This window comes from Clinocottus analis, unplaced genomic scaffold (genome assembly GCF_023055335.1).
Source record: "Clinocottus analis isolate CAN_PGR_092001 unplaced genomic scaffold, fCliAna1.0.p SCAF_24, whole genome shotgun sequence".
Taxonomy (NCBI): Eukaryota; Metazoa; Chordata; class Actinopteri; order Perciformes; family Cottidae; genus Clinocottus; species Clinocottus analis.
This window is the reverse complement of record NW_027175976.1, coordinates 3,223,581-3,250,972: the sequence shown is the minus strand read 5'-3', so window position 1 is coordinate 3,250,972 and position 27,392 is coordinate 3,223,581. Positions and strand designations below refer to the sequence as shown.

Below are 27,392 nucleotides of genomic sequence, written 5' to 3'. Positions count from 1 at the left end.
GCCTTGTTAAGATGGACCGTTTTTTACAGTGCTCTTCACGCCATCTGCGCCAATCCCCTTCCCGTGTGTTTCCTATAAAAATGGCGGGACCCGAACAATATCGAGGAGGGACAGGTGGCATTTATCAACCAATTTATCGATGAATGTGATTGATTAGCCTGTGAATCGGCTATAATAGCGTGTATGCCTTATCTTAAAGGTGTAGGGCTCTGCCATAGATTAATTAAGGTGAAGACTATTAAAGTCACCGGACATCATGGCCGCGTGCGTGTGCGCGCGTCGTTTACAGTCGGAGAACCTCCTTTATACATACTGCGCGCGTGTGTGTGTGTGTGTGTGTGTGTGTGTGTTGTGGTGACATGTCCTACCTGGTGTCATAGATGGCGAACAACTTCTTGTTTCCGTCAACAGCGTTCCTGAAAGAAAAGGGTGATGACATCATTAATGATAGAAGAACGTTTAGCCAATGAAACGCATTTAAGGCGCCACTAATAACGTAAAAGAACATATTTAATAAAGGAATATTTAATGGTCCAATACGATGCCCATTTTAGGTCATGTTGTCATGGCTTTAAATTTACATTTAGCCGTCTACTAACCCTAAAATGATTGTTCGGTTGAACCCTCCCTGACGTGTTGTGTGCGTTATTTGTTTTTGTTGTGTATTATTCAGGTCCCACTCGGGTTTGTGGACCACAGTATGAAGCAGGAATATAAAACAGCCGAATGCTTGCAGGGCCAATATTGCAAGTCTATTTACTGTATTTACTGCCCTCTCCCCCCTTCTTATCCACACACACACACACACACACACACACACACACACACACACACACACACACACACACACACACACACACACACACACACTCCTGCAACCGGTCGGCACGTGAGAGAAGTTTGCCCTCGGGGCTTTCTGCCAGAATCCACCATGTTTTCATGAACATAACCCGGTAGGGTTGCTGGAGGGGCCTGAAGGCAAAACCTCTCCTCCACGTGCGACCGGCCACGAGCTGTCCGTGGTGCTGAAGTCAAGTTCTGATCATACATCCGACACTAATGATCCATACGGAGCGTGGATCTCGGCTACCCTCTTATGGCAACTGTCAGGATGATAACGACTTTGTGTTGAGACTATGGAGGAGGGCTTCATTTGGATGGAAAGGAATCGTGAGTAGAACTAAACCAAGTAAACAGTTTATTCTTGGTTTGGTGTGGTATTTAACTCACTCCCCTTTCCTCGTTTCGCTTCCTCGTGGACACCGTAAAACAGCAACGCCGCTCTTGTGTGTGTGTCTGTGTGTGTGTGTGTGTGTGTGTGTGTGTGTGTGTGTGTGTGTGTGTGTTGGAGGGAGGAACGGGGGGCATATTTATTTTATATGTCAGTGATTCTCACCCAGGGGTGCGTGACCCCAGGGTGCAACATACTTCTGCAGCTGCCAGGTTGGTATATTTGTGTAAAAACGTGTAGAGTAACTGTAAACACGGCTTATCAGTGCAAGTGGAACTAAGACCTTGTGATAACTAACGCTAGCCAGCTAGCTAGCTAGCTAGCTAGCGGAAGTTAGCTACATGGTTTAAATAGTTATCATAAAGCAAAATTAACGAGTAAATGACCAAACGTTTGAGCTAAAAGTAAAGAACAAACAGTTAAATTAGCGAGCTAAAATAACTTAATGGACAAACATTTCAAATAGTTAGCTAAAAGTAAAACAATTAATTAACCCAACGTCAGTTAGCGTGGCTAAGGGTATGCTAATGGCTAAAGTGTGGACACAGTTAACCTTAGCTTTATGCTTTAACTATCAAACGGTTGGAGAACTACGTTAAAAGTCATGCAAAACGGTTAAAATGTAACTAAACCGTATGGATAAACGTTCAAATGTAACCTAACTAAACAATGTGGATAAATAATTATTTAAAGTAATTATCTATCTATCTAAATGCAATGTCCTGCTTCAGTCAATGGAATTGACCAATCTCAACATTAGCGAGCTAAATAGTTTGAACGGATTATATCTCTCTGCATAATTGATGGTACCAGATAACACCCAATTAACACGACTTCAACGGAACACATTTGGCACATAGCAGGTGTCGTGAAAGGGGGTTGATACATCCTTTAATGTCTTCACTTATAGAAACAGCGTAATTTCTCTCCATTACATTCGGCGACAGGCTTCAAAAACCCGCACCTGATTTTGTTAACATCTGACTTCTCCCCCCTCTCTCCCGTGTCTCCCCCCCAGTGCACCTCCTCCTCCCAACCCAACCAATGGGCAGCACCTTTTTATCAAATTATTAGCCTCCGTTGCAGCACCGCGCTCTCTCGCACCGGCGGTAGGCGGTGTAGCAAAAGAGACGGGAGAAAGATGCGGAGTGAACGCGGTCTCCTCCGAGGCGGCTCGCGGACAGGACCGAGGAGGCAGCGCGTGTGATGCTGCCGCTGCTGCAACACCTCTGGAGGCGATGCAGGAGACGCGGTGCAGCAGGCGTTAGAGGAGGGGAGGCGGAGTAGCCTATAGGAGGAGACGACCAGACAGACTACTACAACAACGCCAGATGGGGAACCGCTGACTGAGAGAGAGAGAGAGGGAGAGAGAGAGAGAGAAAGAGAGAGGGAGGGAGAGAGCAGAAACAGCCCATGGTGGAGAAGCAAAAGGAGAGGAAGAAAGAGGGGAGACAGCCTACGAGCAGGGGATTAGGTGATTGAACCCGTGATCGCACTGTTCCAACACCGCCGCCGGAGACCCCCAGCCTCCCGTCGCTGTTTGAGGGGGTGAAAGCCACCAAAAAAGAATAATATGGTGGTGATGGATCTGCATTCAGGTACCCCCCCCCCCCTTTCTTTTTTCTTCTTCTATTTTTCCTCCACCCTCTGGGATTTTCTAATTAGACACAGCGTGGCGAATAGGAATGTGATTCATGATTTTGGTGATGGTGATAGAGGAGAAGGGTGATGGTGGAGGAGAGGATTGGGGAAATGTGGTGGTGGTGGTGGGAGGGGGGAATTCATTACATGAATTGTAATGCGCTGGATTCAAACGCAGTTGGAGCTCACACAATGGGGATCACACTGCAGAAAATAGTACCCCTGTTCCAATGTCTTTTCTCTGTGATATCCCATTCTGTCCGGCGACTGTAAAGGTAGATGTTTCGGATGTTAAAGAGTTACAGCCTCATTGAACAGAGATCGTCCCGCCGCTTGATTTAGTGATTTCTGTAATGGTCCGCCTCTGTGTGCAGCGGAGTTTCTTTGTGTGAGTTGGGGTGCCTTATTGAGATGGCTAGACCTCTAGGTTTATCATATTAAGAGGTTGATGGAACAGTTATTTTTGTTGCGGCCCTAGAATGTGGTGCTTTTCTGATGCTATCTTGTTCTTTGTTTGTGTGTGTGTGTGTGTCTTTCTCTCTCTGTATGTGGATGTGTTACAGCTCTGAACAACAAAGTGAGCAGAATCTCAGTCATGGCGAGGCTCGTCCTTTCCCTCCTGCTCCTGTGTGGATGCCAAAATAGGTAAACTAGGAAAATAAACAAATGGGATGTGGTTGTTGCCAGCTTTAAAGTAGAATTCTATTTCTCCCCTAAAAGCTTCCTAAAGAATGGAGATTCAGAGAGATTATTATAAAAGCAAAAGTTGCCATTTGCTCGAACGTTCATTCATCAGTTCACGTTTTTCTGTTGCAACCACAAATCCTGATGGCTCCATCTGTAGTCCTGTAAATGACTCTCTTACATATTTATATAGTGCCTGCCGGCTCTGCCCTCCTCTCTTGATCGCATATCCGATCTTCACTCTGCTACATCACTGCTTAAGTGGCTGTCCTGCACTCAAGGAAAGCGAAACAGATCTTTGGGCGAAGCTGTCAGTAAATCACTGGAATAGTCCACTCTCCCAGATCAATGACTTTTAAATCACATGTTCAAATCTGCCTTGTAACCTTCTTCCTATGTCACTCCCTGCTCGTCCCTGTGCATGGACACAATGTTCTTTGTAAGAAAACAAAGGTTGTAATTTCCCTCGTTTTCTAGCAACAGAGGACATGCTCATCCTCGACATAATGCCTCGCTTCTCGCCATATTTAGCGAGGGAACTCATTTGTTTATATTTGGATCACATATCAAAGCCTTAATTATCGCTACTGGTAGTTGTAAGCAGTACTTATGTTCAATAATTAATCACAACAAGCCTGTCCTTAATGCGGCAAGCTAATTAATCACAATAACCGTGTGATGTTCGACGTCCCGCCGTGTAACCAATGCCAGGAGTCTCTTTTTTTTACGCTTGCTCCCTTGTTTCCTCTCCTAGTCGCTGCCAGTCCCCCACAGAGGCCCAGAAGGAGGCGGCGGCCAACGACAACAGCACCGTTTTCACCAGGATTTTGGACGGGCTCCTCGACGGTTATGACAACAGGCTCCGGCCGGGGCTTGGAGGTTTGCTGGGGATCTTATTTATCACGTTGGCACCATTCTGGGCCCCTATTTTTTATTTGAAAGCAACACAGATCTCACATTCAAATATTATAATGTCACTGTCGAGCCTCCCAGCATGCTAACTTAACCCGCTAACCCAAACTCCGCTATTAGAGGCCCCGTGTCCCGCTGCGATTTCATGCACCGTTTCACAGGAAGTGGCTGTGATGCTGGCAGACATCAGGGTCGAAACTGTGAGAGCAGGTGTGGAATTTTCACACCCATGTCAGCTCAGGTGAACGCACACGCATGTTTCTCAGATGCAGTGTTTCCTTCTCAACCGTGGCCAGGATCATGAGTGCAGGCAGTCTTTTTCCTGTACGCCGCCATGGTCAGGAGAATAAATCAATCCGGCCCTCCTCAACACAGCCTGCGTTCAGCGCGCTGTGGTGTTTTATTCACACTCCTCCTCACCCTGGCAACAGGAGATAACCTTGAGAACTGACAAATTGCCATTCAAAGATGGAGAGTTCTTTTTTTCTAAAGGGCCACTGAAATAAAAGCGTTTCGTTCTTTTTAGTTTTATTTTCACAACCACTACCTCCATGTTCTCTATTAGCGCTGCACTTACTGCGTGCACCCCGGCTCTTTTTTCTATCCTCACACCGTTGTTCCTCAATTTGTTTCCCATGTACATACCTGTCCCCATAACTCCTTACTCCCCATAGGAGGAAACCAGGCTTTTTTCAAGCCCGAATGCCTGATGTGTCATGGCAAAAGCCTGCTCTCACATCCTGGTAACGGTTGCTACCCTTGACAAGAGGGCCTATAAATACATTCCAGGGAAAAAAAAAGAAATTCAGGCCTTCATTCAGCATTCAACAAGCTGCTCTCCACAGCACGGCCAATCCTGGCTCGCCTGGACCAAATTTATATGCGTAGCAGAGATTTAGTTGGCTTTGTCGGTACAAATGACAGATATAATGTGCTATCTTCTTCACATCGTCTCCAGAAGGAACGCATGGCGTGAGAACATCATGGAAATGTGTGCATTCGTATGAAGACTGAGACTGGGTTTATTCTGTCGCTGCCTTTCAACCTGTATTGTATTGCCTAAATGTCTCATTCATATTTTTAGATTTGGATCATTCCCCCCTCAGTTATTAGCAACCAGTTTTCCTTCAGAATGTCATATTTGTCAAGATGTCAACACCTCTGAAGCTTCAACTGTAGTCAATTAGTGTTTTGACAGAAAATTAACTGGTCATTTTATTCCCCGAAAAAATATTTCAGCTTCTCTCGTAAAAATATGAGGATATTTTTCTTTTTTTATATTATAGTAAATTTTATATCTTTAGGTTTCAGACTGTTGGTTAGACAAAAATAATTCTTTTAATTGACAATGAAACTCGTTGTTAGTTGCGCCCACCGAGCCGTTAAAAAGAACTTTTAAGTGTCTCGGGTCTGGGACGAACGTCCAACACATCAGAGGAAGATGTTGTCTTGCAGAACGTCTAATAAACCAGATTATCAATCCGATATTGCTACAATTATATAATTACATTTCACTGCTTTTTTAATGACCATTATGCTCCACACTGTAAAACATTCCCACCTGTGCTCTCTCAACAGAGAACGTCACAGAGATCAAGACGAATATTTTTGTCACCAGCTTCGGCCCAGTGTCGGACACGGAGATGGTGAGTTCATCTGCAGCAAACACAGAGATACACAGAGAGGGGGAGAGAGAGAAAGAGAGAGGGAGAATGGCTGAGCTAGCCAAACACCCACACACACGCACACACAAAGGCTACTGTGGGTATTTTTAGATTTAAACTTATATTTACATTTCACGATACTGTTACAAACAGGCTGTTCCCTGGAAGACACACTCGGGCTGTCGTTGTGTCTTTGAAGATTGGTTCTTTTTCGGTTCCTTGTAAATGAGACTAAAGGAATGTGGATAACTTAAAGATTTAATGCAATGTGGCTGGCCCATTCCAACTTGTTTCAAATGACTCTTCCCTTTATTAATCCATTCTCTTATGAACTATAAGGTTCCACTTGGATAGCGAAATGCATTAAATCTGCTCTTTCATTAAATCCTCTATTACACCCCGCAATCTCCCTGGCACACTCTCACACAGCAGCTGCCACTTTCCCATAATTGACTTGAAGAAGGTATTGACAAGGGCGCACGATTGATTAATGAAATGTGGCGAGAGACCTGAATGCTTCTGCGGTCCATAAAAGCTTCCATGTCGGCCTGCTAACAGCAGTTTCTCAGCCATTCGTTTGTTTGTTTCCAAGCTCGCAGCGGGTCGATATTTCGCACACGAGCAGATTTATGACGGATTTCTTCACCGCTGTGTTTGATCAAGTGCAAATTGTTGGTGGATTTATGAAGGCATGAAGGAGGAGCTGCTGTCATTGGACGCGACGTGCCGTAGCACTTCATGCTAATGGTCATTTGACGCAAAAAGAAGCACGTTTTCCCATCTTAATTTACATATTTGTAACTCTGACATAGGACAAGACAAATGCACAAAAAGCCCCAAGATAATCATGCTGCAACAACAGAAACTGAGACTATAAAACTTTAAATTCTTGTTTCGGGTAAATACACCGCAAACGAAGACGATGCTCTGAAACTTGACAGTGCAACAGACACAGTGAGCGCTCCTTCCCAGGGGAGATCTTTTAGCCTTTGGCATCCCTTCAGCATGTTTTGGGATGAAATGATCAGAGGGCAGGCAGATCGGTAAACAAAAGTTTTACTGACATCACATTACATGGCTTCTGGGTCCAAACATTTACTCCTCGCCTTTTCCAGCTGAGCTCTCTGAAACCTCCCTTTTGCCCCTGTCTCAGGAATATACCATCGACGTCTTCTTCCGTCAGAGCTGGAAGGACGAGCGCCTATGCTTCAAAGGGCCGATGGAGATGCTGCCGTTGAACAACCTGCTGGCCAGCAACATCTGGACCCCCGATACCTTCTTCCTCAACGGCAAGAAGTCTATCGCCCATAACATGACCACACCCAACAAGCTGTTGAGGCTGCAGGACGACGGCACTCTGCTCTACACGATGAGGTTGGTCCTCCCACTCTGGCGCCATTTATTCACAAAACAAAACACAGAATAATGACCTATGAATATTTAAGAACCCACTTGATGCCCAAGGTTGATGGCACTTGAAATATGCTGCGAACCATTTAGAAGAAGTAAATTTTTTAGCACAGTGCTGAGGTTCAAAGTGCAGCGTTTATTTGCCAGTATTCAGTCTCGGAAATCTTAAACCTTATGTGCCCGAGAGCTTTTATTAAAGTTTTGTGAAGAGAAGGTTTTTAAGAGTTCAGAAAAATAATCTAGTTAGCAAGGCCAACATAACACACAATACAGGCCTGAACTCAGAGAGAAAACAGTGATAAAAACCCTCAGTGTGTGTCGTATGGACAGACTGTAGGGAAATAGTGTCACCCAGTGGCCAATCACTGGCATTTGATTTGTAGTACAGTAAGAGCAAAGTTATTGGCACATAATGCAAATATTTCTTTAAAGTATTCTTTTTTATTTAATTTTTTTTCAATTCCTGTTAAGATATTCATGAGACATATAAATGCCAGAAAGAAGTGTCTCTTTAAATGAAGGGTTTGAGAAGAAACTGCAGAGGGAGATCATCCATTATGAAAAGCAGCCTCATTGTGAACTGTAGTTTTTGGCAATGCTGCAGTGGATTGTAGTTGGCAGTAACGTGGTGGAGAATTAGAAGAAGAAGAAAGAAACAGGCCATCAACCAGATGGTGATCACTCTGAATGAAACTACAAATATTTGCAACTTAAAACGCTGAACAAGTGAGGACAAAGTGATGTCAACTTGAGACACCTCTCTCGCACAAATAGCTGTTGTTGTTCTGTGGAACGCCGGCGTAACCACCGGGGTTCCCTGTGACCTTTGCACCATAGAATTAGAGTAATTCTCTGCTTATCCTCAGGAGTTACTGCAGCTGCAGGACTTAAGGGTGACTGTGTCACGGATGAGAGCACTCTATCGGATACCAGTGCCACCCACAGGGAGAATAATGCTGGATGGATGACAGATTATCCATATGCAACCACGCTGACATATATACATATCTAAAGAAGTGCATACTTACAGTCACCTCTTTGTCACATACAGCCAACACTCACACACACACACACGCACACACACACTGATGTCTTCTGCACTAATCAGTTATAGTGACGCTCAACTTTGACCTCGAGGCTTAGCAAGTGAGGGGTTGCGTAAATTTGTGCGCGTTCATTTCCATATGCGTCATTTTATGGAAATCTACGCATTACAATATTTATGTCTAAATGCAAAGAACACACACATTATAGAGGGAGACACAGAGAGAGAGGGGGCTTGCACTTCCGTCATCTAAAAATGGCATCAGACTCACCGCCACAGTTGAAACGAAGCAGCAGTAGGTTGCTTTTAATCGTCTAATTGTTACAGTACTGTGCTCGTCATTACCAGCAGAGCTTAACCACAGGCAGCACTGATTTTGTTTCCTGCATAAACACACACAAACACACACACACGTGGACCATCTGGGTACTTGCAGGTTACAGCTAACTCAACAACAGCTTCTTTTTTGTGTGCCTTTTCTGCCTTTTTTCATAGCATACAGCATCCTTCATGTAGAGTAGGCGCACTACATGTGTTCATCCCCAGAGGATCCACTCAGACTTTTGTACAAACACACACACACAAACAATACATCCGTCACGGGTGCTCCGATCAGGCCGAGACGCCCTGTCATGTCACATTACGAATGCCACATCCCCTCTCGCGCCACTTCCACGTCCCGTTTTGACTTGTCACTGCGGGTGATTCTTAAAACGCCGCTTTACGAAACCCCTCTGCCAGCCTAATGCCCACAGAGCTCAATGGCAGCAACGTATACGGCTTCATCAGCTGATAAAAACCTCCTGTATCACCACAGAGTGAGTGCGTTACACATCATTCTCATTAGGTACAGTTGAGTCACTGTTCTCACTGATGCTCCTTGTGTTGCCTTTAGATCGGCTGGCTTTTTTGTAGTTATTTGACAGTTTATGTGAATTATAATGACGTTTATGTTGATGTTCTCGCACTTCTAGCATAGTTAATTTCTATTGTATTTTTTTCTTCACACCGTGGGGACGTTATATAACCCCGGCTCCCATGAGACCGATGATATGCTTGTTAATGTGAAAAGACAGATGGCAGCTGGCGGCTCAGTGGTTAACATGCAATAAAGACCCTGAACTCAGAACTCAGCCTTTTCCGGCTCTGTCCCGTCGTCCAAGTTCTCGACTTTTCTGCAAAGTCCGGTATTGGAAACTTTTAGATTTCCCACAGGTGCGAAAGGTGCATACGCGGGTCTGTTTCTGGGGCGTTAACGCTGTGATGCACCGCCTTCCACTCGCTGCACGCGGGCTGAACAGAATCATGGGACTTATTCTAAGCTGCTATTTTACCCCTCATATTTAAGTTATAATTGCAAAGTCTTCTTTTATAGGGACAGATTTTCTGGCACTAATCACGCTCCAAATTAAAAGCAAGTATCTTTACAGGCATCCCTGCTAATGGGGCAAGGCCACATGAATATTTAGAACATGGTATAATAGCCAACAGCCATGTTCTCATTTATTTCTCCCAAAGACACCCTTCCCCTTCCTCCAATCCCGGGACTTCAGCTGTTTCAGACGCAACAATGCAGTTGGAAAATCCTGCGCTGATGTCGGCTCTGTGGGGACCAGAGGTGGCCTCTTATCCCACTTCGCTATGCTTCGTTCACTTTGAGGATATAATTGGGAACCCCCCCCCCGCGGTGGCTACGTACATGCTGGAGGTTTTTTGGAGCGTTCAAAAAAACATGACCCAGGAGGATTCGGCCACATCTCGGTGACACAGTTGTCATCAAGATTATGATACAGATCAGTGAAGGAGAAAACGATTAACGTTACACTGTAGCTAACGCTGAGGTTGCTCATATGCCTGAACGGGTAAAGCAGAAAAACTAACTGCTGGAGAAACCTTTCCAGCAGGGGTATTAAAGCTTTTCTTTTTTTTCCTCTGAGAGCTAATTTGAGGAAATGAAAGTGGCCGGGAGCTACTCAAGTTGTACATCGGCAATAGCCGACGTAATTTCTGTCTTACTTTTATGGCCCTTTAATAACATTCCAGCCACAGCAGTCATCGCCTCCATTACAATCCCGCCATAGGCGAAGGGCTTTTTGTGTTCCATTAGGATGTGGGCCACTAAACGAGGCCTCGGCTGCTGCCTTGGCCTTCTGCATCGCTGTTGTCTTTTAAGCGTCGCTTTCGGCTCCATTACCTTCTCTGTTTGTAGGCCGGCTCCAGCCGGAAAAGCCCCATAAAAAGATATGAAGTGGCACCCGGCGTTACATCTTGCACTGACTGACACACACATTTGTCTCTCACACAAATGAACCCACGCCCCAATACAATAGCATATTTTTAATCTGTAAGTTTGAATGGATATACATTTAAACAGTGGACATTTTGTCATCAAATTTGTGCCCATATTCTTTTAACCTTTAATGAGCCACAAGAGACGAGTCGGAGATACACCTTTTAACTAAATGTTTTTGTGCACTGGTTTCCTCACCACTTAATTCCCCTTTATCAGGCTTTGTAAGTTCAGTGAATGCACATCATCACGCCACTGTATTACTGCTCGTCATCATGCAATGAGGAAAAAATGCACAGAGCAACATGATATAATCTCAGACAGATGGCTGAAACAGGCTGAATTCTGATATCATGATGTGTGTACGTTTGGATTGTACGCTTGAGTCACTTAAATCTGTGGTTCCTTTAGGAAAGTGAGAGAGTGAGGTACGGTTGGAGAAGCTAAAAATGATAACAACATGTCGGGAATGACTGGTAAAGAATCAGATTTGAGAAGCCGTGGCGTGTATGTGAATGATTGACAGCAGATATACTAGCTATTAAAATGGTTCCCATTAGGAGACAGATGAATGTGAAATATTTATATTTGAAGAAAATGTCAAAAGACCTGCAGGAGAGGTTGTCCCAGCGGTCATTTTGAAGAGTTTCCCTCCAGTTTACTTCATGGAGACACAAATAACACAGAAACTGTGTGGCCACCAGGTGGTAGTATTGCCACTGTAATACTGGTGTTGCTGGTGAGCGAGGGGAAGACTGCACTTGCAAGTTCCTTGCAGGAAACTGTAAAGTTAATTTCACCTCTCTCCTGAGCTCAGATTGGTTAATGGTTACTATTTAAAAGCGAGGGCAGAGCTGCGACATTCCTCCTAATTGTTGTTGGTACCCTGTAATTTTAGCAATTGTGGCTCTTCCTGTAATTACACAGTGCTCAGTTGAAGACATCTACATGCCCAGTTAAATAGTCAGAAGGTGGTGACGGCTGAAGTAAGACCTTGCTACGTGGTTAATTGGTATACTGTATGTGTTTCGCCTCAGACTGACCATATCGGCAGAATGCCCCATGCAGCTGGAGGATTTCCCAATGGACGCACACGCCTGCCCGCTCAAGTTTGGCAGCTGTGAGTATAATCCCGTCTCTGAATGTCTACTTTTTATGTCCATCTCGCTCGTCGCTATATGCTAATCCCAGTTTCTGCGAGTCCAATGCAGTAAGTTTCACCAGAGTTTAATCTAAATTTAGAGCAATTCATTTAGAACAATTAGGAATCATTTTGGCTAATTGATGGAATGCTGCTGCAGGGATTCAGTCGACAAGTCATTATCTGCTGGAGATTGCAGAGTTTCCTCACATTAAATTGTCAAGTTAAAGCGCTTAGCTAAAGTGCTGCGCTATTGTAACAGGAGCACAAAAGAAGTAAAGGCCGCGGAGTGCAAAGCTTGTCGCAGCAAAAGTGAGTTTCTCTGCTCATCAATTCAACTCCTGGACGTCGAACAAGGCACATGTATGTATATTATGTCTGTGTTCAGACCACAACTGTAAGTGTTGTCAGTTTTTTGTAAGTTTTGATAAATCAAAAGCACATAAGTCTGAGTTTAAGGAAGTATACATGCACATGCACTGACTCAGATTAACACACACTAGTAAGCAAAGTCAGCGACAGGATCCTCCTCAGATTTGACCGACCAGAGAGGATTAATGAACAGACCGGGTTCAAATCACTTGTGTGTTTTACGGTATCAGTCACAGTCAATTTGAGTCAACCGGCATGCACCGTAAAGGGATTTTGCCCGAGCAGCATGCTCCTGGGTCTCACTTGGGTGTGGGCCTCTGGTTCTTCGACAGGTAATCGTCGCCCCTCCACTGCAGCTACTATTCAAGATAACGGCAGAAGTCGCTCAAAGAGGAGAACATTAGCGCATGTTCTCCAACGCTCCATTTGGCCTTCGATCGCAAGGGTTCTCCCCAATGTCCTCTAATGGGACGGCTTGTCTGTGCGTCCTACCGGCGAGGACACGTATAGAGGCTTGAGTGGCCCTGAGGGTATTTAAAGACAGATCTGGCAGAATGCCACACCTCGGGAGCCTCTTGGGCTCAAAGGATGAGGCTCTTATCCCCAGATTCCTGTGTAACACCGTCCACCCACACCCACTATGTAGAGGAAGCACATTTGACTGCAATCCGATTACAGCGTAAGGAGCTGTTGGGCCTTCCCATGGCAAACCAAACATAATCACCCCCGCTGAGAAGCCCCGCAGGTGAGAGGTGTAAGTGTATAATGGGAATAATGTGTTGATGGTGACACTGCTGTTTTACAAGTTTCCCAGAGGAGAGAAAGATTACTTTCGGTGTTTTGAGCGCTCAGACTTTGTGTGTCTGTCTGACCTGACCACTACCTGGTTTATCTCTGTCCTCAGGTGGCATTACGCCACACACACACAAACTAAACCTCCTCAACACAATGCAGCAAATGTGCTGGACCCGCACAATCATTACTACGACGCCATGGCACAAAGGACGACAATGCCTTTTCCTGAAATAAACAAAATGGCTGAAGTGCCTGACACGAACATCGCTTTTAGTCCAGTAATCTGTGACAACACCAAGCGGTATTTCGACTGCATCCTCTGTTTACTATTGTACATCCGTGAGGGATAAAAGGGGAAAGCATCCGGTGTGATGAAAAATGGGCAAAATTAATCCCTCAAGCAGCCAAATCTCTATGTCCCCTCCTCCTTTTATTTCCTACGCAGACGAGGACATGTTTGTTTGTTTGTCAGCAAGATTTCTCATGAAACTCGATGGAGTGGATTGTGTTTCTAGTTCAGAATATCATGATTTTCAGTGACCATCAGTAAGATTCAGGCTGAGCAGTTGAGCAAACTCTTGCTAATTTCTGAGGATTAACTACTTTTAATGTACATGCACATTGAAATTAATATTACACACAAGATTTTCAATGATATATACTTAAAGGTAACTAGTCCACACCAAACTGCATGAACACTAGTGGAGCTGTCGCTCTGCTGAACTCTCTGCATTTCCCTTCAAGAGAAGTTCAGCTGCCAGTTTTTCCCAAATTCTCATGGTTTGGTTTATGGTGATAATCCCCAAAAGTGTCAGTTTATTAAAATATAAAATGTTTTTAGTTACAGGTAGCAGATTCAAAGCTTTAGTTGAGGTAGACTGAGTGTAGTTAGGTGATAAAGTTGATAAAGTCTAAAAGGTACCAGGGTAAAAGTCTTGTGCCGCATTTACAAAGGTCGTCAGAGTCTTGACGTGCAGATTCGTAAAGCCGTGCTGCATCGCTCCTTGTATCCAATCATTGGTGACGGAGTGCTGATTCGTTGTGTTAAAAAAAAAACACAAGGGCCAGCTCTAAAGTTGGTTCAGGTGAAGTGGCAACTAATCCCCTTTTTTTCTGGCGTACTGTACCTGTGTCCTAATTTAGCTGCTGCCATGGCCTTCAGCCATCAGCTCTCACATACACACACCCTTAACTGAAATGCTGCACTGTCTCTCTTCACCATGTATATATCCTTGGCCTCGAGAGACATTAGAAATGGCTCTAGTTTTAACGGCGAGCGTTGGAAACCTCTCCGGTATAACCACACAATTACCATAATCGACGGCTCTCAGACGGAGAGAGAAAAGAAAATGACTTTGCAGAGCTGTTGTTTATGGCGTACCGGGTGTTTAGGAACCGCTTGTTCCTCGAATAAGTGCATAAAGATGCAGACGACGACGCGAGGTGCACAAAACCGAGCTGAGAGGGGGGGGGGAACAATAAAAATCCGGTCTAATGAGTCATCTCTCAGCTTGTCTTGCCCTCAGCCCACAGTGGTTCCCGCTGAACATACGTAGTAGTGAATCACTTCATGATTGCTCTCCTTCTCGGAGCCCTTCACGAGTCCAAAGAATACGGCTGTCAGAATCACTCGTATCCCTGAACTTGAGCTTTGATGAATTGAGTTTTCATGAACAGCAGAGAGAGAAGCCTGCCATCCATGCATCAGCGCATTCTCAGAGAAAATGAGGATGAGGGTTTCCGCTTTTGACTAAAGTTCAACACCAGTTCAGGACTTACGGGGTCAAATGTTGGAACGAAGCTGCGCTGAAGCCCAAATTCTTGTTGGTTTCTGCAAACTCTGCACTTTTTCTGCAGATATATTTTCTTGAGTCTGTTCTCACCACAACAAAAATAATTTTACTCTGCTGACAAGTGACCTTTTGCAGTTGTGACCAAAACCCCACCCAATTAGTTGTTAGCTTATGTACTTGTTTGGATATTCAGACAGTATGGTTCATTTTTATGCTGCTTAAGGTATATTTCACAATAGTTTTAACTGTCAAAACTTTCACAAAGTAAGTTGTTTTTTAGTCGCCTGGTTGTGGATGAGCACTAAGTGCTTTTGTTGTTCAGATATGAGGATTTCTGCACGTCGGCCACCTTCGCATTTGATGGTCCGAGCTCTCGTTACACAGGGTTAAAAGGGGTTAAAAGGGGTTGAAAGCCACCCTGTGGCAGTACTTTACTGATATTGACATATGTGACTCCATGAAAAAGTAAACACATTTGGGTTTGTGAACTCCTCTGCGTTCTCTTCCATCAGTATGTCTGAGCTCCTGTATAGTCAGTGATGAGTTTGGCTGAGTTGTCGCTCCCTTTGCCGAGCACACAAGACGGGAGCAGCAAAGCATTAAAGCGTGACCTGTTGAAAAGTTGGCACAGGTGCACCTTCTCGCCTGCCAAGGTCTTTAGCTCTTACCCTACGTACTAAAATTCCCCAATAATCCCTTATTGCAATCTAACTACCATACAATCAAGGTCCTGGCATTTGGCCTGACAGTGGCCAAATTTAAGCACTATATTGTACAGCAGTATGCCGCTGCCAAGGAAGCACACAGAATGGAAATGCTCAGGTTAAGATGTTATCCACTGGACAAATAAACCACCACGTTACACAAGGTCTGGTCGAGGGTTTAATGGCTGTCTGATACAATACACTGAACACATTTGAGCGTTGTATTGCAGCTTTTCCCTGATTGCGTGGAAGTCTGTCAGGGAGCCATGCGCACTAATAGCGGTGCTCGTCAGTGTAGGAGCAAATTGTCGCCACATCCTGTCTTTCAGTATTTAATTGCAGCTTTTAGAAAACGTCAAAATACAAAAAAATTCAATAAGATATTGAATGAAATTGAGTCGGCTGACGCAGCCCTTCTCTCTCTTTCTTTAATGTATTGAATATAAAGTGACATGATCACTAATAACTTCTTTGATGTAAATAGGGAATACACGGCACATTATTTTCTCTGACAAATAGAACACTTAGATTGAAATTCAGGCTGAACGATGACAGATAAAAACTGCAAACATGCCATTTCAGAACAAATCCGAGATAAATCCCTCTCGCCATGCGAGTTACAGTTTTCATCTTTCCATGTTCCAGTCCTCATCAGGAGGCGGGGGGGGGGGGGGGGGGGGTTGCGGCGGCTGATAGATCGATGTCCAGTGTTTTGTACAGGATTCATCATGAATAAATGAAATAGCAGGGGGAGGCTTCAGAGTTTGAGCTCTGTTTTTCATCACAAGGGTGATGCAACACATTATGGTTAATCTGACTCGGTCTGGTCCCTGCCGACGCGGGAGCTCACCTCTGACCCAGAAGTGTGGTTTAAACAAAAATACACTCAAATATCTGGCCACACACACACAGACACACAGGCATGCAAGCAAAATTCTGTTTTTGTTTTTTAAGCCTGCAGTCTAATCAAAAAGTGCTAGAAAGATCTTTCTTCGTAAGTAGATTAACATACATTTGGGTTGTTTGTATATTAAAAATGAACAAACTGAGTTCTCTGTTCACAGGCTTACTCCTTTGTCTCTCTCGGTCTCTCAGATGCCTATCCGGTGTCAGAGGTGGTCTACACTTGGACCACGGGGGCTGATACGTCGGTGGTGGTGGCAGAGGACGGCTCCAGACTCAACCAGTACCATCTCATTGGGCAAAACGCCGGCACCGAGAACATACACACCAGCAGAGGTGGGTGTATTACAAAGAATAAATACACATCAATGGCTCAAACAAGCCAATAAAAGAAACATAAATGTAATACTGGATTAGTAGCAGGAGCAGTAGGAAGGTCAGTATATAAAGTAATAAAAGTAGCAGGAGACGTTCAAGAGGTTTTATTTCTTCAATGAAAGCAAAAAACAGAAGAGATGCGAGACCAACAAAAACGACCTCCATGAAATAATTAGACCAGTATAGGATGAATCCAAAAGGTAGAATCCACTCTGTAAAGGTAAGTGTCACTCCATGGACTGAATAATATGAGTATTCATTTAATTTAGCTTAATGGAGGGAGCCTGTATGGTCTGTTGCTAGGAAACGCCTGAAGCGCCGTCCATTAAATATGTATATGTTCTGTACAATCACTGCAGCTGTGACGTCATGCAACAGTTTGAGAAGTGTTTTCCATCTGCATACGTGGAGAACCGCTGGTGTTGCAGATGCAGTTTAGAATGACTGGAGATTTTATTTTGTAACTCAAAATGCTCGCACACGTTTCATAGCGCTACCGTTAACTTTGTCGGCCACCTCCATAGCGCAATCCTTCCTTTATCTACTCGTACAATCCCTCCTCCCCCGCCGTTTTTCTGAACCTTTTTCCTCCACGAGTGAATTCATACTGTATGTGGCGCACGATAAGTGTAATACCAAACAACGTGATGTAACTAATTCTAGATTAGAAGAAGATAAACGCCGCGAGGGGAGATGGCCGTGCGGGCCGAGAGTAAATGTGGGAAACATTATCAGGAGATCAGAGTCAATGAGTGGAGGCGAGTGGAGGAGAGTAGCCTATCCCTCACACAACCAGCTGTCTACAGGCCCGGACAGCCCTGTCAAACAACACTTATCCCCGCATGAGCCCATGCGCGCGCACACACACACACTCACGCGGCCACACACACACACAGTTAGAGAGAGACCTGAGACCTCGGGTTAATCCCTCCATCCAACCACCCATCAGCTTTTGCATAAGAAGATGACATCACAGATCAGTGAGGGATTGGTTGGTTGGCTGTCGCTGAGTGTATCTGTGTGTATGTGAGCACCAAATGTCCTCATAATGACGGTGAAAGACCGGGACTTTTTTGCGGTCGCTGGTTCATTCAGTTACATCTGAGCTATGGGTCAGGCTGAGGGACAATTTTACATGGATTTCACAAGGTTACGATCGGAGGCTTTTCTTTTGTAAATGTGGCGCGATGGAAACAGTTAGACTCAGAATGTCAGCGAGGTCCTCGCAAAGATAGCAAAGGAAATCTGTGTGTGTCTGCTTGTGTGTTGGGATTGGACAGCCTCGCTCTGACGCGTGGGGGGGTTGCGTGGGGGGTGGGGTGTGTTGAAAGGCATCTGCTTAATACTCTTATGTAAAACGGAACTGTAATACACTTCCTCCCCCCAGTTTCTAGTAGAATCATTATTAAAAGTGTGGATTTCCCCTGTTTGTTGCTTTTTTGCTTTTTTGCTTTTTTGCTTTTTTGCGCGCCACAAACTAAATGTTGTTAGTATTGCTGGTTCACTTGCTGGACGGTTCCTCGTTGTCTGAAAGGCTGAATGTCTGTCTGGTGACTCCAATTAAAATGGACAATACTAGCGATACCTGTGTAAAAGTTAACAATGAACCAATTCAATAAAACAATTGAAAAAGTGATAAACAAACAGGCTTTTTTGAAGCGCAGTGTGTGTATGTTGAGCCCTCGTGAAGCTCTTGCAAGGACGATACTTTAGCCGTAGTTTTTAAATCCTGCGCGCTAGCGGCCCACGTTTCATTTCAATCAGACATCAGCTTCTGACACATTGTCAGCATCAATCGACCGTCTCTGGCACTCCAGTGACGTTGTTGGCTGACGCCCAAACGGCTCCTTCCTTCTCATATCTGTGATCAGGAACAAGCAGGAACTACATGTTTGTCTGTTTAGAAGAAAACAACCTGACCTAAACATTTAAATCAATGATCAAAGTCATTTGATACGTCAGGACAGTTAACTCATCATTATTCGTTCCTCTTTAAATCGCCATCTGGTGTTCTGAATACTACAAGAAAAATGCTCAATAATATCTGTGGACTCCATTCAGCCAAAGGACTAAAGGCAGTCAATCATCATTCATGCCTCCTAAAGCTTCTGTCTGGAAACGGTCCAAATCAGCGCTGATGAGTTTCGGGCTCTGGGGGTCACATTCAGTCCAGTAGGTTAATTTACTCTCTGTACCTGTTTGACCCTTTCGCTAATAACTTCCATGGACCAAATATGACACTATTAGCTTTAGCTTAACATGCTTTTAAGGGACTATTACCACCTTAGATACAGCTGGCCAGTGTTACTGGAGGTGTGAATGCCAGAAAAATCTCATCTCATCTCATAGTTTTTGCATTTCATGCATCTTGGTACGAACAAGTACTGACAATTAGACACCGTGTCGTCCGGAAGTCAAGAGCGCAACAACCAGAACGACGTGCGTTTGCTTGTGAGCGTCTGCAGCGTCCTCTCTGCTCTGATAAAAGTCACCCGGCATTAACTATTCTTCCCCTCGCTTGATTAAAGCCAGTCTGACAGCCACCTGCTGTTTCACAGGGTCTAGACGAAGTAATGAAGCACTTGTAAACCTGAAATGAACACACAGCAGTCAATTAACGCTTGCCCGGCCTTCCTCGTGTTGAGCAGCGGCGATTTCGTCTGTTTTCAATTCGTTGATGATGTGCAGAGACCTTGGAAAACCCTCCAGTATCGAAGTCCGTAGCTCAGAATATTGCTCGGATGGGATGTTGTGAGCCTTTAATTAGCGCATCTAATCTTAGAAAACACTCCCATTTGAGGACCTAAAGGGGGAGATTAGCCCACAAGTTTCTTTTTAAAGAAATCTTTAGAGGATGTGACTTCTGCCGTCTCAGAAAGCGGTACCTTTCCTAAAAATAACTCCCGGCTCTAAAAGTAGAAGAGGCGGCCTACAGCAGCAGTTTAGCGTGCTAAGGATAATCGCTACAGTGGACCTCGGGCTAAAAAAAAGCATAACGTCCCACTCACCAGTTGACCAGCATGGCAGCGTTGTTCCCCGCGATGAAAGGAAGTTCCCCTCGGACGTTGCGAAATACAAATCCGTGGGAGAAAAGCAGTAAGATCCACCAGAGGAACATGTTCCTCCTCATTCCTCTGCCCCCAGTCCTGTCGGGATCCATGCATCAAGGGCAAAGGTGGCCCCGGGGCGTCCCAGGTCGGCAGCGCCGGGCGGTGTCCGGATGTTTCCGACAGAAGTAGAGGTTCACGGGGTTGCTGTGAGCCAGACGGCCTGGAGTCATGAGGGCGTCAGAGGGCCCAGGTGATGGGGTCGCGGTAAGAACTAGCGGTGTTGGGGATCTCCTGGTCGAGGCATGGCCGTGGCCGCAAGTGTCGTATTTTGCTGTCTGCCCTCTCGTCACGGAGCGACCTGCGAAACAAACAAAAGTCTACCTCACTTTTTCGGGCCCGCGGCGCATTTTTCCCGAATTGCTTCTCCTCCCCTTTCGCACGGCAGCCAGTCCCGTCAAGAACGTTTGATCCGTATTCCACACACAGCTGTCAGATAACCTCCTATATTGTAAAACAATAAAATAAAATAAATAAAAAAAACATAAAAGATTGAAAATGTCCACCCAGTTAGTCCCCCTCCATCACACCAGTGATTAGCAGACAGCACAGCGTCCCTCTCCGCGGCTTAGAGTGTGTGTCAGCAGTTAGAAAATCATGCTTCATGTGTGTTTCAGGGTGTGTATGTGTGCACGTCGACGCCTGGATTGGCAGGGCGGAGTGGGCGGAGCTTAGGGCTCTGTGAGGATCCCAGGACAGGAAGCCTCACCCCAACCCTCCCCCTTCTCTTCTCCGCCACACTCCCTCTCTTTCTCTCACTGATGGCAGGATGCAGATTGTAACCGGGGATTAGGGAGGTTCAAAAATCCGATTTTGCCCGGAGAAAGCCTCATGTATTACTCTGCGTGTGTGTGTGTGTGTGTGTGTGTGTCTGTGTGTGTTGGAGAGAAAGCCTGTGTACATGCACCCAAGTGTGTGGAATATAGTCATCGGGTTTTTTCATAGTTTACCAGCGCCTGCAGTCACAAACTGCTGCTGGCGAGAGGATTTTTTAAAGCCTCAAATGCAATCTTCAGTTGTTTAACTCTCTCTCTCTTTCTCTCTCTCTCTCTTTCTCATTGACGACACCTTCTCTGAATTCACCTCCAACTGTCTCATCCCAGACGTTAACCACATAATAATCTATTGTCATGTCCTGGCGATAATCACAGCAGGCTTTTTCAGTTCGCTAATGGATCTGAATTCAGGTTCCTTTGGCCGTTACGTTCAACTGAATATGACAATGCTCTCTCTTTATCTCCTTTGCAAACGGATCTATCCCCACCGCTTCTCCGTGCTGCAGTTTGAGGGGCGCCACCTCTAATTGCTTCATAATGAAATAGCAGGGAGGAGAAGAGACGCATTAGTTGGGGGAGAAGAAGAGAAGAGTTTATGACCACTTTTCAGGCTGCCAGGTTTACGGTCGTAAAAATGTAATTTTGCCGGTAATGATTATGTCGTCCTGTGTGGTAACCCGACACCTGTGGTGCTGTAAGGAGGTCACATCACATATTCATAAGTACACTATGTGCGAACAATATCGGCTGTGGTTGGGCTTAAAGCAGACATTGTGTTCATTATTTGTTTCTAACTTTTATATCCTTTTTAAATCTCTGCCTCCCTTCAGGGCAGTACACGGTGATGATGGCCCACTTCTACCTGAAGAGGAAGATTGGATATTTTGTCATCCAGACATATATGCCCTGCTTCATGACTGTAATCCTGTCCCAGGTGTCATTTTGGCTAAACAGAGAATCGGTTCCCGCCAGGACCGTGTTCGGTGAGTGAGGCCGCTCATTTACTGATTTACTAGTTTGCCTCTTAACGTTTTATTTGTCTGGGCATCGCTATTCCTGCCGTGCGCATGTCACGCGCGGGAGAGTAATAACAGAGGAGCAGCAGCGCCGCAGCGGCTGGCAGTTAAGAGTTATTAAAGCGCCCACCTTTGTTGTGCGAGGGGAGGCTGTTCCTCGCTTCCGGGCGGCCTGTGAAAACTCAATTTAAACTTGTCACGGCCTTTGTCTGCACCCAGGGGTGACCACTGTGCTGACCATGACCACCCTCAGCATCAGTGCCAGGAACTCGCTCCCCAAAGTGGCCTACGCCACGGCCATGGACTGGTTCATCGCCGTCTGCTACGCCTTCGTCTTCTCCGCCCTCATCGAGTTCGCCACGGTGAACTACTTCACCAAGAGGAGCTGGGCCTGGGACGGCAAGAAGGCTCTGGAGGCGCAGCACCCCAAGGTACAGCGTGTGGCCGCTTTTTGACGATTTAAAACACACAAACATTAACTTGCAGAGATGTATATCAAATATAAATATCCCATTCTTTACTTGTGCGGTCCTTAACAACACTTTGAAGAAATATTTGGGGATCAATGAGAAGATTAATAACCCTATCATGTCTGTATGCTCAATGCGTAGCCAGAACCATGAGACGGTTAGCTTAGCTTAGCATAAATGAGGGAAAACAGCTAGCAAGCTTTATCCAAGGAATTAAAAACACTCTTCTTATGTTCACAGTAGGAAGGTACTTTTTGTTAGCTAGGCTAGCTATTGACCCCTGTCCCCGGTCTTTATGCTAAGCTAAGCTGAAAATGTCCTATCTGTTTGCTACTTAGTTAGTGTACCAACATGAAAGTGTTGTTGAGCTTCTCTTCCTCACAAGAGAGCAAATACACCTGTTTGAGACACCTTTCAATGTAGAACATTAAGGTGGTATTCCCAAATGACAAGTAAGTTAGATCCCGTTTTAGACGTGTGAATCACAATTAAAAAGATGTATCGTGAGTCAGAATCATGTTGCTAGCAATTATCATGGTTATTAAACAAGTTCTTGTTTGAATATTATCAGAGATGAGCTGTGTTAAAACATACCTCTGCATATTTCAGTCATGGTAAATAAACACCAGACTGCAACCTGAGTGAAATCCAATGAAACAGCATTTTACCAGAATCTTTTGCCAGAAATGTTTCCCTTCCGTAAACTTACTAATCGTTCCAGACAGACTGGAACACATTGATTATCCAAGAACACTGGTAATTAGCAGCTCAATGTGATCTGTCCCGCTGCAGAAGCGAGACCCCATGGTGCTGTCCAAAAAGCCCAACAACGTTTGCTCGGCGGGCGTCAACTACACGCCGAACCTCACCAAGGACGTGTCCATCTCCACCATCTCCAACACGACGTCGGTGCAGCTCCGGGCCTCCGAGACCAAGATGGTGGACCCCAAAAAGACCTACAACAGCGTCAGCAAGATCGACAAGATGTCGCGGATAGTGTTCCCCGTCCTGTTTGGAACCTTCAACCTCGTCTACTGGGCCACGTACCTCAACAGAGAACCGGTGGTGAAAGGAGTGACCTCAACGTAATCCCTCTCCTTTTTTTTTCTTCCTTTTTTTTTTGCTGAGACAGAAAGTTTGTGTCAGGGATTAAGTTTGAGCCTGATTTGCGGGTGTGCGGACAAACAAGGATAAGGAGTTGTTGTAACAAAAAAATAATGAATAAAACACAAATATCTGCGCTTGAAGAACAAAAACAAACTATACTCCACTATCTAATTCAAGTACTTTGAGTGGATGCAAGGCTGCAACCGATCCCTTTCCTGTTTTTCATGGCCTAAAAAACTGCTTTGATCACGAAGAAACTGCTCCCGAGACTACGTCGGCAAGAGAGCGGCGGTTTTTGCTTCTTTCTCATCTATCCCGCTGCAGTTTGCATGACGCTCTCCTAAAAAAATGGAAACCGTGGACTCCTCTTTGTCTTGAATACCGACCATGTATATGTCAATCACTGCTCAAAGTGTGGGAGCGCGCTTCATTGCTACTACTTGAGGTTTTAAACGAAACAAACGGGAGATATTTTTTAGCAATTTTGCCTAAATTTTAACGTATTCTTACTCTTGGAGGCTTGAAATGCACTGAGCTTATGCTATTGAGAAACCTTGCAATATATAATGCATTTGAGAAGTTGATTTAGAAAATGTACTTAATTCCACACTGTGTGGAAGAAACATCTCTTGAGATTAATGCTGCAAGCGCATTCATTTTTACATTTTATGTCTCTTAAAAAAAAAAAAAACACAGCAAAAAAAAACAACCTTTGACATTTTTTCCCTCCTACTGCAGCTGGTGTTTGTGTGTCTCTTTGTACATCTCTACTTGAAGATGCAGAGCCTTCTGCTGCAGGCCCGCTTACCCAAAAGCATTGGTAGCCAGAGTCTCAGTGGAACATACCGGAAAAAGATCGAGTGCGAAGAAAAAATGTGGAGGAAAAAAAAATGTATTCATAAGGTTTTCATCGCAGGGTGTTTTTTTTCTTTAAAGGAAGATATCACTCTTCATTTCTAAAAAAAAAAATAAAAAAAGTCAAAGTATGAAAAAATGTTGGGGCAGCTGCCAGCAATCAGAAGAAAAAACTTCTTTGGCCCACTTCCACTGGGTGACTGGTCAGCTGTGGGCGGTGTGTTCAGGACAAATTTAGGATTGGATACATGTGCTTTGACTCAATGTTGAGCCGGGCCACTCGGCTAGGAAACTAATATTCACAGTCGAGAGACCAGTGCTGGAAACGCAGGGTGTGTCACATACAAACCAGCAGAGTGAGAGTTTGTAGACTGTCCTTCAGGCTGCAAACCCCCTATTTAGATCAAGCCCCATCAACACTGCAGCACCAGCAGCTCCAGGCGCCGGTGGTCATGAAGATAGATTTTTCCGTGAATGCTGTGCAAATTTGTAGTCTTTTCAAACAAAAAAAAACACCTCACCAATCTCCATTCATGACAGCAGAAAAAAACATTTTGCCTTGTGGAAGTATAGACATTTCAAAAAGATGACATGCTCATTTGTACACCAGCAAAAATAGACACAACTAATCCCCAAGAAACTGACTGAAAGGGCCTGTAGCCTGTTTCTGTGAAGCCTGGTGACTCACAGTCTAGCTGCAGAGCTAACCGCTCCACACGCTAGCCAGGCGGCTGCATCAAACTCTTTGAGTTTTAAAAGATTGGTGCGAACAAAGAGTCGGGTCTCATAAGGGAATCATGTAAATAAACTTTTAATTTCCCACTTTTGCTTTGACACAAAAAAAAGAGAGACTTGTTTGAGTCTTACGCCCACTTGGACGTAAAGAAAGAAAGAAGTATCTAATGTTGACTTTCGTTGTGTGAACATGTTTCCATTCGATTTCATTCTTCTCAATGTTTGCGTGCACACGCGCGAGACTCTTTTTTTCCCTTCTTGTCGCTTTTAGAGGAGGTCACGTCTGGCTTTTTGATCTTTGGATCTCGTCCCCATCCCTGTCTCTTTCTACAGTGACTTAATGAAACTGGAAGCAATGAGCACACGCTGTGGCATTTTTGGGCTGGAGCCCACCATGGCCCACACACGCATGTTGGACTCGTTGGACTATGGTGAGACGTACTCAGGAACCAAAAAAAAGGACCTACGCTCCCAGCAGAGGGAGTTGCCTCAGAGTCACTGTTTCTTTGAGCTCGCGGGTGTTGTGTTTTGGGAGCGTCGTCGCTGAAACAGCGGCTTGGTGGGAACACCACATGACTGAAGGCGACGCCAGCTGCTACTGTACCTGCTTTGCTTCGTGAAACTGGGACCTACGGTGAATGTCGTCATGATATGAGCTGCAAAATTTGCTCCATCATTTCCTGTAGTGTTTTTTTTTTTTTACAGTGCCAGTTTGGGTTGATGTTGAATCCGATGAAATGCAGCTGACGAGGCGATCCGTCTTTCATTCAGATGAACAGAGCAGACATCCTTTTTCCCCGTTAAAGACATCCAACCTCTGTATCTGACTCTGCTGCTCAGACACAAGATACAGAAACCTTTAGTTCCTCATTTCTGCAGTCGTTCAGGGCTCATTTGTTTGTTTCATCAAAGCTGTGACGCACCAGTGCGGCCGGATTCCAGCTGACTAAGCCTTATTTTGAGTTACATTACCAAAGGAAATGAAACTATAATGAGCATTTTGGGCCCCAATCATGCAAGTGTGTTTAGCCTCCATTCTTTTTTCTATGGATGCCAATGTCGGCCGTCTGTCCTCCGCAAAAACATTCCCATCAGCCTTAGCTGGGGTGCGCATCTGTGCTGCCAGGCCTCTCTGTTCCCCGGCTCAATATCCTCTTAATATGACTCATTGAAGGGATCTTTCAGCGGTCTTAGCGACGTTTGAGCTGAAAACCATTAAGCCCCTCAAAACCCACACCTTCAAATGTGCAGGTGTGTTTCCACAGTGGCAGGAAGGATTGAGGGTGATCTTACCACTGCAGGACTCCACCTCCCTTAGCTGTAGTTCATATGCTAATGCAGCAATTGTTAGCATGCTCACACGCATGCTCTCACGCTACGGCGAACCTAGTAAACGTTACGCCTTAGCATGTTAGCATTGTCACGTTAGCCGTGCCTCAGAACAGCCTCACCGAGCCGTCGGAGCACACTAGCATGACCAGCACTCGGCAAACAGCGGCCCCCCCCGGGGCCCAAATCTGTGTCCCTGAAACGTTTTGGCCCCCTGACGCTTCACCCTTTTTATAGTTGACACAACTTCGCCGTCAATGTCATGATTGGACTACTATTCTGTCCGTTGATCTTTCTGGCTGTTCAAGTAATGAGCGTCCCCACCCGCCCGCCCGCCGGTCCATTTAACCAACCCCCCCCCTTCTTCTCTATTGCCAGCCAAGAAGCGATTGCCCAGCCCTCCCTCCTTCCTTCACTCACTGTGACAGACTCATCTGCCATACATCTGTTAGAAAAGGGATTTAGCTCCGCTTAAGTTACTTTCACCCATTCAGGGGGGGCCCCTCGCAGCAAAGCGCTTCACTCCAATTTAAGCCTCCGAGCGGCCCAGCCGATGACAAACGCTTGTTTTTTTCCTCCCGGTAGTGTCTGGACAGCTGTGGCTGGTGCGTGTTAGGGACAAATTTGGGATTGATTAGATGTGCTTTACCCAGAGCTCGCTCACGGGCGGCGAAGGCCGGCTGACGTTTTGAACTCGGGCCTCTGGACCCGGGGAACGTGACGCACGCGCAGCGGCCGCCTTTAAAAGAGCCTGAACGCTGTAAGGCCGCGGCCACAACAGTTGTCCATCCCCAGAGGGCTCCACACAGCCGTTACACATGCATGAAGTTACTCTTGCTTTTTTTTTTGGATCTATGAAGAAATTATTATCATTTTATATATAATTTTAGGAGGAAACTGAGATATTTGCTTAACTTTTGCAAAAACGCAGCAAAGCCATTGTAGCTATAGCTGGGCTTAAAGTATTTGTGTTATTCACTCTTTGTTTCATGTACTGTATTTGTTTTATGTGTTATACTTAAAATTACAGAATA

The 27,392-nt window shown here is 45.2% G+C and overlaps 1 protein-coding gene across 2 annotated transcripts; it reads left to right on the top strand.

The window, feature by feature from the left end:
* The first annotated feature begins 1,043 nt into the window (after positions 1 to 1,043).
* LOC137794044 (gamma-aminobutyric acid receptor subunit alpha-5-like) lies at positions 1,044 to 27,392 on the top strand. Of its 2 annotated transcripts, none has more exons than XM_068590607.1 (11): positions 1,044 to 1,170; positions 2,250 to 2,829; positions 3,436 to 3,517; positions 4,311 to 4,435; positions 6,047 to 6,114; positions 7,286 to 7,506; positions 11,915 to 11,997; positions 16,778 to 16,921; positions 21,677 to 21,829; positions 22,082 to 22,293; positions 23,125 to 27,392. In XM_068590607.1, exons 2-11 carry the CDS (start codon positions 2,805 to 2,807, stop codon positions 23,419 to 23,421), a joined length of 1,410 nt encoding a protein of 469 aa, XP_068446708.1. In that variant the 5' UTR covers positions 1,044 to 1,170; positions 2,250 to 2,804; the 3' UTR covers positions 23,422 to 27,392. The 2 variants fall into 2 exon arrangements, with proteins under 2 accessions (XP_068446708.1, XP_068446709.1); XM_068590608.1 differs by lacking the exon at positions 1,044 to 1,170 and adding an exon at positions 1,349 to 1,443.

Coding starts and splice junctions, on each gene's coding strand:
- LOC137794044 (XM_068590607.1), top strand. CDS start 2,805: ATGGTGGTGATGGATCTGCATTCAG. Junction 2,830..3,435: donor GGTGATGGATCTGCATTCAG/GTACCCCCCCCC, acceptor GATGTGTTACAG/CTCTGAACAACAAAGTGAGC. Junction 4,436..6,046: donor GCTCCGGCCGGGGCTTGGAG/GTTTGCTGGGGA, acceptor CTCTCTCAACAG/AGAACGTCACAGAGATCAAG.